Source organism: Camelus bactrianus, chromosome 9 (genome assembly GCF_048773025.1).
Source record: "Camelus bactrianus isolate YW-2024 breed Bactrian camel chromosome 9, ASM4877302v1, whole genome shotgun sequence".
NCBI classification, from domain to species: Eukaryota; Metazoa; Chordata; class Mammalia; order Artiodactyla; family Camelidae; genus Camelus; species Camelus bactrianus.
Window position 1 is genome coordinate 48,733,705 of NC_133547.1, and position 14,558 is coordinate 48,748,262.

At 40.2% G+C, this 14,558-nt stretch overlaps 1 protein-coding gene across 30 annotated transcripts in view; it reads left to right on the top strand.

The window, feature by feature from the left end:
- PDE4DIP (phosphodiesterase 4D interacting protein) overlaps window positions 1-14,558 on the top strand; it is a 169,105-nt gene that overhangs the window by 88,633 nt on the left and 65,914 nt on the right. For 14 of the 30 annotated variants that reach the window (XM_074370303.1, XM_074370308.1, XM_074370304.1 and 11 more), the window contains 3 exons: window positions 13,216-13,347; window positions 14,037-14,156; window positions 14,365-14,457. In XM_074370303.1, the coding sequence (XP_074226404.1) occupies window positions 13,216-13,347; window positions 14,037-14,156; window positions 14,365-14,457 (345 nt within the window). Of the gene's footprint in view, window positions 1-4,999; window positions 6,593-13,215; window positions 13,348-14,036; window positions 14,157-14,364; window positions 14,458-14,558 lie in introns of those variants that run through there. The other 16 variants (XR_012509204.1, XR_012509203.1, XM_074370293.1 and 13 more) reach the window with 9 other exon arrangements.

Consider the following 14,558-nt stretch of genomic DNA (forward strand, 5'->3'; position numbering starts at 1 on the left):
TTAGCACCATGTTTAACTCAACTTCCAAGACTTTGGATGATGCCGTTTTGTTTTTCTGGAGTCCTTTCCTTGGTTTCCTCCATCGTAATACTCAAGTCCCACTCTTGCCCTCTTCACCTGTATCAGCCTATACTTATATCCACTTTTTCTGCATTGACAATGAAGTTAAATCAGTAACCTTTAGTTCACCAGTCAGTTGTTCTAACTGTAGCATGCACATTCTCCACCCTTCAGCTAAAATGAAAAGCTCCCTGAAGACAGAGGAAAAAAATATTGAGTTTGCATAAACTGCATTGGTTGACTGATTTAACAAATATTTTGAAATTCACTTAAACAGCTATAGGTATTTAATAACTTGAAAGACTCTAATGTTTACTATTTTAGGATAGATTCTGCTGATAACCATATTACTGTAATCTGCAGTTGAACTTGAAATCTCCTGGTTTTAAAACAAGTATTTTGAAGTGCTGTGTTATTAATTAATGCAAAGCATGTTTCTGGCTTCTTAAAGATTTCCAGCCAGCAGAGGGAAGTCACACACGTGCTTGTGGTGGTACCATTAAGCCTAACTTGGCTTTACTTTGATATTCTTGCATTTCCTCATCTGCTTTAGCTTCTCTATCAGAATCACATTTTTTGTTTTTTTGGTATAGTTTTTAGTAATTAGAACAGCTATTTCCAATGTCATAACTAGGGTAATGAAACCTAATACAACTGGTTTGGGATATGGGGATTTTCCACCTCTTGGAAATTCCCTCCCAGCCCAGAATTAGGTCTTAGAAACATGACAACACAGGGGGTACAAAAGTAGCGACTGTTCTAAGAGAAACTTCCCAGGTCCCCAAATCTAGAGATCAAAACAGAGATAGTGCAAAAGATCCTTACCATAATACTGCTTAGGACTCTTGTTCCAAGTGGGCATACAGTTCTCTAAATTCAACAGCTTTGTTCGTAGTTCTTCATTGATGGGTTTTTCCATTTATCTGCAGAACTTCTGATTTTTGGACTGAGATTTTTCTGAATACAGTTGAAGAGTTCTAATTCGGTAGTTTTCAAAGTGTGGTTTGATCTTTGGGGCTTCAGCTTCAGCATGATCTGGGGATTTGTTAGGAATGCAAATTCTTGAACCCTTCCCCAAGCCAAGTGAATTAGAAATGTGTTAAGTCTACTTTTCAGCAAGCCTTCCAGGTGATTCCGGTGCATGCCAAAGGCTGAAAACCACTGTTTACATTCATTTTGTAGATTAGGAAATTAAGGGACAGATACAAGTGATTTGACCTAGGATATACAGCAAATACGTGCTTGTGAATGCATCTGTTGGTCCATTTTGAGGGCAAACTGCTGATATATAAAATGAATCACTTGTTTAATTCATTATAGCTTATCATAATACGAAACTTGTTCTCAGTAAAATTTTCTTTTACTATGTACCTTTGATAAGTTTTAGAAGTAATCATCCTATTATAAATCATCCCAAAAGACCTAGGTCTCACCTTAATAACATGCTTTGCTTCAATCATAAATGTGTGGTGTGTAAATGTATATAAAATAATAATTTCCAAAGCTCACATAGATAGGAACTATGAAATTCTGAAATTGCAGTTGGGCCTTTTATAGAATTTCTTCTGGGCTATATTTTATCTTTTCAGTTTTCAAAGCTATTCTTATAATAAAGTGGGGATTACTTTCCACCAAAGAAATCACTCAGATTAAAAGTTTATGGGTAATACATATTTTTATATTTATTTATTCCTTTTAATATTTTTAAGTGAACTATACTAACAGATAAAATCTACAGATCTAAGCATTCAGTTGAGTGAGCTTTAAAACTACATGTCCATGTAACCATCACCCAAAACAAGATATAGAACATTTTCATCACCCTAGAAAATTTCTTTGTTCCCCTCTGCAGTCAGTTCTCATCCTACCTCACTCCCCATAGCCACTTTCTGAATTTCTATCATTATAGGAATTGTCAGACTTTGAGCTGTTAGACTTAAAACATATGGAATCACATGGGATGTACAGATGTGGCTTATTTCACTTAACATGCTTTTGAGACTCATTCATGTTGTGGGTATCAGAGTTTATTCCTTTTTCATTGGTGGTTAGTCTTACATTATATGAACATATCAAAATGTGTTTATCCTACCTTTTTCTTAATAACAAATTTTTTCTTCTCATAAACACATTATGTGCTTATTTTAGAAAATTACAGAATACAAATAAGGAAAGAAGAAAATCAGTAACAACAATTCCACTCTCCAGACACAATCACTATTTAATAACTTGTCTATCCCCTTGAATCCTTGTTTCTATAAGTTGTCCACATATATTATATATATTTATAATATATATTACAAAAATTATTATTTTAGGATCAAGTTTTACCACTCAGACTTTTAAGTGTCTTAAATTGGCACAATTCTTAGTTTTAACTATAGAGTATTTCCTAGTTTTAAAACCTTTTAAAAACAGTATGTGAATATACATTCATTGCCCAAAACTCAAATGATACATGGTGTATAGAATAAAAATAAATGTTCCTGTTTGGCTCCCCAGTTTGCTTGACTCCCCATAGGTAGCCAGTGTTAACTCAATACACAATCCTTATCAAGTTGCTACTGATAAGAACCATGAAGTGCTGAACTTATCATCACATAATTTTTCTTCTAAGTTTCATTTTTTGGTTTTTATTTTCAAGTGTTATGGTCTATACAAAGTGATCTTTTAGTTTTCCAATACCAAGTGATCATATTGGGAGAAGTTCTGGTATTCTAGTTTACTATCCACTTTGAATCTTGGTCTTTAAATATTTTCTCTAGGAGTGGAGAGAGTGCTATCTTCAAATTTTCTTCAATTGTTGAGTGATTTATTCCTATCTGTTGCTGGAAGCTGTCTCTTTCAGGATGTTGCTCTTTAATTATAGCAAATATATTCTTCAATGGTAAATTGCCTTTTCTCCACTTGTACTGACTTGCACTTCTGGGCCAATTACCTACATATTGTCATTAAAGTTTAGAGACACAGGTCAGATGCAAAATCTTATGAAGGAAAATAGAATAATACAAAGTACTATTCAGAATTTGCTCCTGAAGAGTACTTTGTTTCATTAGCATTTTCCCCAATAGGAAAACGTGGCTTGCACTGCCAGTCAAAGATGAGGCCTTGATTAATGTCTTAATTTGCATTCTTTGGACTTTTGAGTCCTTGCTGTTCTTTAGGACAATACTTAGGACAGGGTACAGCAGGGTAGGAGTGTGCTGGCAGGCTAGAAACTCCTTGCCTCTCTACAGATCACTATAGATTCCAAAGATTGTTACTTAATTTCTGACTCTGAAGCTCATATACCTAGAAGCAGGCAAAAATGCACCTGTAGCGAGTTTCACTCTATTTTACATTCTTGGTTTCGGGGCCTGAAGATGAATATTTCGGTGAAATCACAGATGTAGAGTTCTATAGCCTACTAAACCCAAAGCTCTAAGGACGATCCTTATCTCTCACAAAGGAGCTACTAAGATTTTGTTTTGATGATTAAATAAGAGAACGATACAATCTTATGTGTGCAGAGCCCCATAAAGCTTTAAGGTTACTTTAACCTATTCCCATTATAATAATAATAAAATAATAATATTAGCTATTATTTAATGAGCCAGATTCTGTTAAAGCACTTTCCCAAATCATCTCATTTAATCCTCAATAAAAAGTCTGGACGCTCTCACTGAAGGCATTTGGATGTCTCCAGGTTTAGGAGTATGGGGTCTGTCCTGCAGATGGGGTTCAGAAATACTTAAGACTGTTGCTGACCTTAACTCACAAGGTCAAGTTAGTGAAGAGTAGCATTATCGTTCAAGTGCAAAGTGTCCTGCTCTGGGGAAGCTCCAGGTGATTGCTTGGGACTGTTTCTCCTCCCATCTGGAGTCTGCATATCTCTTAAGACAGGAGAGAATTCTTTATTACAAATGGATGCTGACACCTCGATTCCACCTAGAGAGAGCTCCAGTTCCCCTTGTGTGCACCCAAGTTCTAGACATAAGGGTGGGGTGACTCACTACTGGATAATGTGGAATAAGACAGGGTCCTAACTGAAGTCAGGGAAATTCCCAGCTCCATTTCTGCAGATCGAAGCCCTCCCTGACCCTCTGGACTCTTGCTCAGATAAACAAGGCCTTTTGTTCTGGTGTTTTGTCTCCCCTTCCCGCCTCAAAATAAGACCTGCAGTCTACCTGAACCTGAAGGAGGATTCGGTGATGGCAGTCTACGCTCAGGTGTCAACATTCTTGAAAAAAAAGCTCATTTTCTCTTCTATCATCTTCAAAATCTTGGTTAACCAGCTACATTCATGTGGTATATTTGATGGGCTCTTTCTCAGGTGTCTGCTTTATGCCTTCTCTCGATTTCTTTTCTTAAAAAGGGCGAATCATCCAGGAATGCTAAACTCAACCTCAACATCATGAAGAGAAACACTTGTCCTCTTTTCTAGATAAGCCCAACAGTCGAGGGAAAGGTCGAACTGAGACTCCTAAGATCCGCCCTACCTGCCTGCCCCCCGCTGGTTTATCAACCCTTTCTCCCCGGGGCCTTTTACGCCCCAGGGCCTGTTAATTCCGGCACCGGACTGGGTGGGGAGGGGTTGCAGGCCGGAGGGAGGTGGCGCGCAGCGGTACCTAGTGGTGCTGCCAGGCTGCTCCATCCAGGGTACGTGGCACTACCCGTGGAGAGAGGGGGAGGGGATTCGGCTTTCTCCTCCCCACGCAGAGCCTCGGAACATCCCGCAGCGGCAGGAGGGAGGATCCGTGAGGGAACTGGCGCGCTCTTGGGGTGAAATTTTAGCAGTTGAAAGTGTCCTGGCAGTGGTCGGCATCCGCCCTGCTTTCCAACCGGGTACCCACTGTGAGCCAGGTCAGCGTTTTACGGCGAGGAGCAGTAAGTAAGCTGGAGGCGAGCGGACGCACTCGCCACCCCGCATGCGCAGAGCGAGGAGCCGGCCTCCCGGACTACAGCTCCCAGAGGAGTTTGCCGGTGGCCGCAGGCGCCGGGCCGCTGGCGCCATCTTGAAATCTGATCCTCAATCTCCGCGGCTTTGCGTCAGCAGCGGGCGGCAGCCAGTGCTCCGAGAACCCAGCCTGTTAACAGGGAGGACATTGAGGACGCGGCGGTGGCGGGAGAGACAGCTGGAGGAGACGCGGCAGGTTTCTAGCGCGGCCTGCGCTGCTGTCACTCAGCATCCCCCTGAAGCGTTTCCTCGCCCGCCCCCTCCCGGACGGGCGGGGCGGGGCTGACCACTCTGGTACCCAGAGCCCGCGCTCGGCTGGCTGAGGAGCGCCCCTGCAGAGTGGGGACCTCACCCAGCTGTGCCATGCGGGCCGGAGGCCACCGAGGCGGGAGACGGAACGCAGCCAAGCACCGGTGAATGATCACCGCGCAGCAGCCGCCTCCAGGAAGCTCGGCAACCGCAGGAGAGAAGATGAAGGAGATTTGCAGGATCTGTGCCCGCGAGCTGTGCGGAAACCAGCGGCGCTGGATCTTCCACACGGCATCCAAGCTCAACCTCCAGGTTCTACTTTCGCACGTTCTGGGCAAGGATGTCTCTCGAGATGGCAAAGCTGAGTTTGCTTGCAGCAAGTGTGCTTTCATGCTTGATCGGATCTATAGATTTGACACCGTCATTGCCCGGATCGAAGCCCTTTCAATTGAGCGCTTGCAAAAGCTGCTGCTGGAGAAGGACCGCCTCAAGTTCTGCATTGCTAGTATGTATCGGAAGAATAACGATGACACTGGCGCGGAGACCAAGGCGGGGAATGGGACGGTTGACATTTCCGGCTTACCTGATGTTAGATACTCTGCACTGCTCCAGGAAGACTTTGCCTATTCAGGGTTTGAGTGTTGGGTAGAAAATGAGGATCAGATTCAGGAGCTACACAGCTGCCATGCTTCCGAAGGTCCCGGTAACCGACCCAGGAGATGCCGTGGCTGTGCAGCTTTGCGGGTTGCTGATTCTGACTATGAAGCCATTTGTAAGGTGCCTCGAAAGGTGGCGAAAAGTATTTCGTGTGGCCCTTCTACCAGGTGGTCCACCAGCATTTGCACTGAAGAACAGGCATTGTCTGAGGTTGGGCCACCGGATTTACCAAGTACGAAGATACCCCCAGATGGAGAAAGCATGGAGGAAGGGACACCAGGATCCTCTGTGGAATCTTTGGATGCAAGTGTCCAGGCTAGTCCTCCACAACAAAAGGATGAGGAAACTGAGCGAGGTGCAAAGGAACTTGTAAAGTGTGACTGTTGTTCTGATGAACAGGCGCCACAGCATATGTGTAACCACAAGCTGGAGCTAGCTCTTAGCATGATTAAAGGTCTTGATTATAAGCCCATCCAGAGCCCCCGAGGGAGCAAGCTTCCTATTCCAGTGAAATCCAGCCCACCTGGAGCCAGGCCTGGCCATATCATGACAGATGGAGTTAGTTCTGGTTTCCTTAACAGGTCTTTGAAACCCCTTTACAGGACACCTGTGAGTTATCCCTTGGAGATTTCAGACCTGCAGGAGCTGTGGGATGATCTCTGGGAGGAGTATTTGCCACTCCGGGTCCAGGTATACAAAATGGCTGCATAGTGCCTTTCTGATTAAAGTTAGCTGGCCTCAGGCTTCACGTGATTTCTGTCTAGGTGAAGGTTGATAATACTCTGCACTTGAGAAAATTAATCATTGAGCCCATTTTTGCTGTACCTTTTGCTTGTGTCCTTTTTAGTAAATGTGGTTCACGCTCAGATAATATGCTTTTCACAATCCTCTTTATTATGTCGTCTTTTGGCCTTCCCATTAATTACCAAAATTGCACTTTTTTTTTAAGACAAAAAGAGAAAGATTCCTAATTCACTTTTATCCTACAAAAAATTTAATCTTATTTCTGGCACTAGAACTCTTTCCTCTTACCTCCTTTGCCTCCCCTCTCTCTCCTTTTTTTGTTTCATTTTCATTTTTAGATTTATAAATATTTTTTACTTGGTAAGGGAGTTCTCTAGTTAGTCCTCCCTAGAGCACTGAGCCTTTCATCCCCATGTTTGCCTCAAACTGATCAGAGCATAGGGTAAAGGTTTGGGGAAAGCCTATTAATCCACCAAAGTGGTGTAATACCTGGGCAATATTTATAATAAGTTAAGGTCATTTGAGGACTTATGATGACTTGTTCAGAAAAGAGACCTGGGAATTCGAGTGTTGTTACGTAAAATGTTAAGGCAAAAACTGTTTATAGCTCTGTCAAAAGAGGTTTGATATTAACAAAGGATTCATCCATTACTGGGTGATAGGAGAGTTTTATTTGTTATACTTTGGAATCAACGACTAAAAGATGGCAGTTGGTCTTAATTTGAACTGCTCATGTCTACCCAACTGATTTCATTCCAACTTTTTAAGTCTATCTAGGGACTTGACAGATGCTATTTTGTTTCTGTAGCAACAGTAATCAGTAGATTCAATTAACTTTGTGAAACTTCTGGCATGTTCAACTTGATACAAATTCTTTAGTGTTACCATTACAAAGGTGGACAATCTGGAAGGCGTTTATGGAAAGCCTGCTCCGTCAACATCATGCCAGGAAATTAGAGCTTCTAAATGAGATTGTTGATTGTCACTTGAAATTTTTGAAAAGTCATTCTGTTATCTAAAGTTTGCATCACAATAAGAAGATGGGGGAAATATTTTTGAATTTGCACAAAATTGTCAGAAACAGCATATGAAAAAGTATAGATATCAAAAAGTTTAAAATGTGTTTTCATTTGTATAAAATGTTTAGTATGCCTAACACTTGTGTACTTTTCTTTTGCTTCTTTTTCTCTCATTGGAGCTTTGCAGCTGAATTTGGGCTTTACAGTACAGTATTTCTTTGAGCAGACATAGATGTCAGATTAAACATGGTGTTTTCATATTAGGATCTAAAAACAGTCTGGACAGGGTGGATGGGAAATAAACTTTTTCCCCTCTTGAAATAGGGCCAATAGGGGAGGGTATAGCTCAGTAATAGAGTGCATGCTTAGCATGCACGAGGTCCTGAGTTCAATCCCCAGTACCTCCATTAAAATAAATAAATAAATAAATAAATAAATAAACCTAAAAATGGCCAATATTGTAGAAAGTTAAAGACTTAGAAAATCACAGGTAAAACAAAAGGAGTTTTTCCTCCATATTAAAATAAAAATTCTTTGTTGGTGCCTGGACTCAACAATTCTGGAGTTGGGAAGGATTTTAAAGATCCTCTCACACAGGCTCTCAGTTGAGAGACATGGAAAGCTCATGATTTCAATAACTTAGCCCAGGAAGAGCCAAAGATTCCTAACCATTCTCAGCCAAGCAAGACCTTTTTATTCTATGTATTAAGCCACATTGCCTGATGTACATTGAATTAAATAAGTACTTATTTTAAATGAAGAGTCTTTTTTCTAAAAATCTAAGGATTCCAGGAGGATTCTTTAGGGATTCTGTGAAGAAATTTGTCATCCTAGTGAGCACATTTAAGATACGGTGATTGTAGGTCAAGGCCCTTTACTTCACTGAATTTAGACACTGGAAAAATTGACCTTTAACACAGCAGGGTATATGATCTTTCTCCTGTCACCTGGCCTATGGTCTTTACTGTTCGTAGAAGAATAAGACATTGGGAGGAGGAAGAAAATATTCAGCTTGAAGAATAATGGCATTTAATTCCTATGCTTTTTTTCCTCCAATAATTAAGGATGTGGAGGGAAATAGATTAATTAGGCTCAAAGTGTTTATAAGTAAAATGTGTATTTTGGATCCTGGATCTGTTGTTTAAGTAAGCCTGGTTGACTTAAGCTCCTTAGGGCCTGCTATGCTTTATGGCAAAACCAGAGCTAAGTGGGACAAAGGCAGGATAGTTTTTGTTTGCTTTCTGAACAAATGTGGAAAGAATAGAAATAAGTGTAAATTACCTTTGATAGTTCTCTTTTTAGTTTGCAGAAATAAAAAACATGAAAGAAAAAAAAGTGTTTCCTTTAGTTAAATTCTACTGCAGATACGAAGACAAGCTCTTATCCTAAAGAGCAAAATTGTCCTGTAAGGTCATTTTGATTCCTTTGTTTAATCTAGTCACCCCATGCTAGGCACTGCTGGATGTCACCGCCAGAACCACTCCTAATTGCTTTTCTTCATTTTCTTTCTTAAAGAAAAGCAGCAGCACTGTAGTTCAGCCTACTCATTTTTTTAATATTATAAAAACTGACTTATTTGCCTTCTACAGAGTTTATGTCCGAAGGCCTGAGTTTGTTCAAAAATCTAAAGAAAGATTTGAAGCCTTATTCTAGCTGGGTAATTTCCTTCTTTATTACCTGGCCCTAAACTAGAAAAGCTGTGATAGGAGGGGTGTGGTCCTTTACTAAACATCAGTGCAGCTCTGGCTTATGTGCAGTTTCCTTTTCTACCTAAATTCAGAGAGCAGGAGATCTTTGCTTCAAGCCTTTCAGTGCCAGGGTCTGGTCTGCTCCTGTGTGACTGATGGATTTATCCCTCTCATAGTTTAGCTGTATTATCCAGATCAGGCCTTTTGGAAGGTGTAAGCATTAGATGCTGGTCAGATTGGGCTTTTAATTTTGTGCTAGTGGATAGTTCTGGTATATCTCCTATTACTAACAATAGGATAGAAAATTATGATAGTTGGAGCTTTATGAGTTGCTGTTATGACTAGGAAAGTGTCAAGAAAAATGCTGTTAATCTAGAAGATCTAAATAACTGCCTTTTAGCCTAAAGGTCTTACATTATGCAACATGAGGCCTGGAAGAAGTTCTCTTTTCTGATGCTGAAAAGCATTTGTCCTGAGTCAAAGGCAACTTAATTTAAAGTTATATTATGATTACAGGTGTGATTTTAGTAACTAGTAGCCTGGAGATTAACACTGATTCAAATAAGTATTACTGATTTCAGGCTTTACAAAGTGGTCATGGGAGTGATTGCTTTACGTACTTGATACATCACAAGAGTTCATTATGAGCTGTTTACTCAGTGGGACTTTGTTAAGTGCTCTTTTGGCAGACTTATCTGAAAGGACATTGTTTTTCCCTGAGATTTAGAATAATAAAGTATTATGAATAAAGAATAAATGAACATCTTCTAGCCTTTAGGTCAATCAGTGTATTACATTTACAGAATTAGGGGTTTCCTCTGATTATTCATGCCAGTGTGGGTTCAGATGAGACCCTGATTCGTCATGTCCTCTCCTGTGGCATTCTTTGGCTTTAAAGTTGATGTTGAAATATCTATATTAAACATCTATCTATCTGTCTCTCTATCTAGTTATCTTTCTGGTCTTATGTCTAAGAGAGCTGCTGAAGGATTAGAACATTGGACTGGGAATTAGGAGACAGGCCTGTTTTTGTTTGCTTGCTTTTGTTTTTATTGTTCACTTATTAAACAAAAAATTTTGGTCCCTGCAATATTCCAGGGATTATGGTAGGTTTATAGAGATGAAAGATAAGTTAGCAACTTAAGTGAATTCAGTTTAGTTGGATCCTTTTCCTGATTTCCATTGTAACTTTGGAAAAATTAGTTACCTGCTCTAAGTCTCCATTTCCTCAAATGTAAGATGAGATTGAACCAGATGGTTAGTTTGTAAAGTGTCCTTCACAGCTCTAAGATTCTTTGGCTTTAAGTGATTAAACATGGCCACCTTCCCTGTCATTTAAAACTTGACGCTATTTTCTTTAATTCTGCTTGTTATAGTTTAAATTAGACAAGTATCTTATAATAGATGTTGTTGGAAAGTTGTTTCACATCTAGGAAGTAAGAGGTCAGGTTTTATAGAGAATGTTTTGTCATTAAATAAATGCTAAAATCATTTATCAGTTAGAATTGTTGAAAATATGTGTTAAGATACTTACCTCTCCCATGGTGCGACATAATTTACTTTGCTTCCCGGCAGGGCTCCCTGTTATACCCACAACAACAGATATCTCAATTTTTCTAGGAGTCCTGTCCTCGCTTCTTTGTCCTTCTCCCTCTCCCACCATCCAGCCCTGGTGACTCTACCTTTAAAATACATCCAAATCTACCCATTTCTCTCCCCCTCCGTTACAGCCACCATCATCCAAGCCACTCTTACCTTTCACTTACACTGCAGCAGCCTCCTGGCTGATGTCCCGTTTCTGCTGGTGCTTCCCTGCAATCCATTCATCACAGAGCAGCAACTAGAGCCATCTTTTTAAAATTTAAATATGATCGATTACTTTTCTGTTAAAAACACTGGAGTCCATTCTCATTTCAATGAGAATGAAATCCAGCTTCATCACCTCTGGTGTACGGAAGTTGTATCCATCTGGTCTGGCCCTGGCCTTCCTTCCCACCCCATCATGTGTTTCCATCCCCTTTACCCATTATTCTCTAGCCCTGTGCTATTCAGCAAGGCAGCTGCTAGCCTTATGTGGCTGTTGAGCATTTGCCATGTGGCTAGTCTAAACAGATATGCTGCTGAGTGTAAAATATACCCCTAAGAATGTAGTGTATCTTGTTAATAACTTTTATACTGAATACGTGCTTATGTTAATATATAGTATAATATATTGGGTCAAATAAAATGTTTTATTAAAATTAAGTTTACCTATTTGTTTTCACTTTAGTCAGTGAAGTTATTAGAAAATTTTAATTTCAATATATGGCTCACACTATATTTCTATCGGAAAATTTTACTCTAGCCAGTTGGGCCTTTCTCTTTCCCAAGGTCATATTCACCCTAGGTCCTTTCCATGGGCATTTCCTCTGCCTAGGATATTTTGTTGATCTTTGCAGAGCTGGCTCCTTATCCTGTAGATCTCCATTTGAATGCTGCCTGATAGAGATCTTCCACTGATCAGCCAGTTTAGAGCAGCTTAACCACTTTGTCATGCTTTTCTGTTTCACAATATAGGGCTTGTCATTATCCTATATTTTGTGTATTCTCTTGTTCTTCTATTATGTAGCTCCCCACCCCGACTCCCACAGTGCTTTGCACATTATGGTACTTAATAGATGTTTTAAAAAATGATAAATAGCACTGGAAGAATAGAAAATTATTCCTCTGAAATCTTTACACTTCCGGTCAGTCACTGGTAGGAAGGGATTTGAGGTAAGCTGTAGCCTCACTGCCTGGAAGGTGGTAATAAGAGTTTGAATGTGTGAGATAAAGAAAAAATGAATAGCAATCGCCTTTTTTTCTCTTAATGGATTTATATTTTTTTCTAATTGGAGTGGGGATGGGGGAGGGCAGGAGAGAGGAGATGGAATTTAATGCCACAGTGAATTCCTAACGTTTTATTTTTGTATCTTAGCTTATAATGTTAGGTACAGTTCAATAAGTTTGTCTCAGTCTGATCGATTGTCCCAGATATATGTTTTTTTCCTCCTGAATCTTTTTGGTGAATTGATGTTCCTGTAAAACATACCTCCTTCCCAGAACACTATGGATTTTTAAATTTATTTTAATTTTTTAACTTTTTATTTTGAAATAATTTCCAGCTTACAGAGAAGTCATAAAAGAACCCCCAGATTCACCAGTTGCTCGTATTTGCCAGATCCACCAGTTGCTAATGTTTTGCTACATTTGCACTCCCACTGTCTATAGATACATCTTTTTATTCCTGAACTGTTTGCAGATATTATGCATCTTTACACTCAATAAGCATGTATTGCCTAAAGATAAAAACAGCTCTTACATAACTAAAGTAAATTACCAAATTTAGGAAATTTAGTATTGATAAAACACTGTTATCTAACATATAGTCCATATTCAAAATCTGCCCATTTTTCCAATAATGTGAATAAGCATGTTATAAAAAAGATAATTGAACTATAACTCTTCTTCTTTTAGTGACGGTATAAGTTTGACTTTTTGAATTCCCTGATTGAAAATAGGATAAAGCGAATATTTGGTCATCATAAGCATTTTTTAAAAATCCTCCCTTTTTAAACTCTGAATTACTTGCTTCAGCTGAACAGTGTTTGTGTGTGTTCGTAGGGGAAGGTGGGAAGGGAGGTAGGGAATATCGTAAGGATGGAGGTGGATCTGCTTGTAGTAAGGAACAGGACTGTCTTTAGGAACTCACACTGAGAATCCATGCAGCAGCTCTGATTTTCTAAGTCTCTGGCAAAAGATGCCAAAGACATATGAAGATAAAATTAAAATTTATTATTGGCTACATTTAACTCAACTTACTCGTCTTGCTGCTTCTTCCTAGCCCGTGACCGAAGAGTTACTCAAACAACAAAAGCTGAACTCAGATGAGACTGTTATAACTCAGCAGTCTGTATCTGATTCCCATTTGGCAGAACTCCAGGAAAAAATCCAGCAAACAGAGGCTGCCAACAAGGTATGATCAGCCCCACGCCCTTGGCGATCACAGGGTCTCCTGGGGATGGGACTGGCTCTCGTTGAGCCTGTTAACCTCTCTGAGTTGGACCTGGGACATGGAGACTGTACACCTGGTGCTGTGTTGAGTATATGGTTAAAACTGTAGTTCTTCCCTTTATCTCTCATCAGGGTTTTAACCTGTTCTGTGTAGATCAGATTTCTGGTGCTTTTAGGGATGAAATTAAAACTTGAATGCAGTCTAACTGGATAAGGCCCCGAGACAAAGGTTTATGCTTTTGATTTTAGCTTAATTTCTTACCCCTTTATACCCACGGATTTTAACAACTATTTAGAAGAAAACTCCCACAATTTGGGATGCTCCCCTCCTGGCTGGCTGAGCCCTTGTGTGCTGTCCTGTAGCAGGTGCTCTGTAGCAGAAGCTCCTTGGTCTTTGTGTAAAGGATCCACAATGACTCCTGTGGACAAGTGCCAGTATGGCTACCGTCATGCAGAAAGCACAGTGCATGAGAACTGAAGCAACTGAGTACTGAAGGAAGTGTTTTATATTTCCTGCTGCTTTCTCTTGCTGATTGACCTAGGACTAATGGTTACCATACGCGGGGAAAACAGCACATAGTTGTATTTGAGGTTGAAAGAAATCAACCATCAAATCATTGACCTTACAAACTGTTTCTTTGCTGAATTCAGATTCTTCAAGAAAAACTGAATGAAATGAGCTGTGAACTAAAGTCTGCTCAGGAGTCATCTCAGAAGCAAGATGGTACAATTCAAAGCCTCAAGGAAACTCTGAAAAGCAGAGAAAGTGAGGTAAAATGTTTGGCAGTCAAGGACCTGGGAGGAAACAATTTGTCCCATCAAAGCAGACGCGTATTCTCTAATTTTTAGAAGTGGATATTGTTAGACTAAGAGATCTTAGTGTCATCTGCATTGGTATTCTCTACCCAAATCTGTACAGGCAAGATGGAATTTATATTTAATTTGCTAACATGTTTGGTATTCCTGCTTTCATTTTCAGACTGAGGAGTTGTACCAGGTGATTGAAGGTCAGAATGACACAATGGCAAAGCTTCGAGAGATGCTGCACCAGAGCCAGCTTGGACAACTGCATGTATGTGCGGGTCACGGCGGACAGGAGGCGTGAGCCCAGTTGAGAAAGTGCCGTTCCCGGGCACAGCCTTGGTTTTGTTGGTCTTCTCGGCAGCTCAGAGC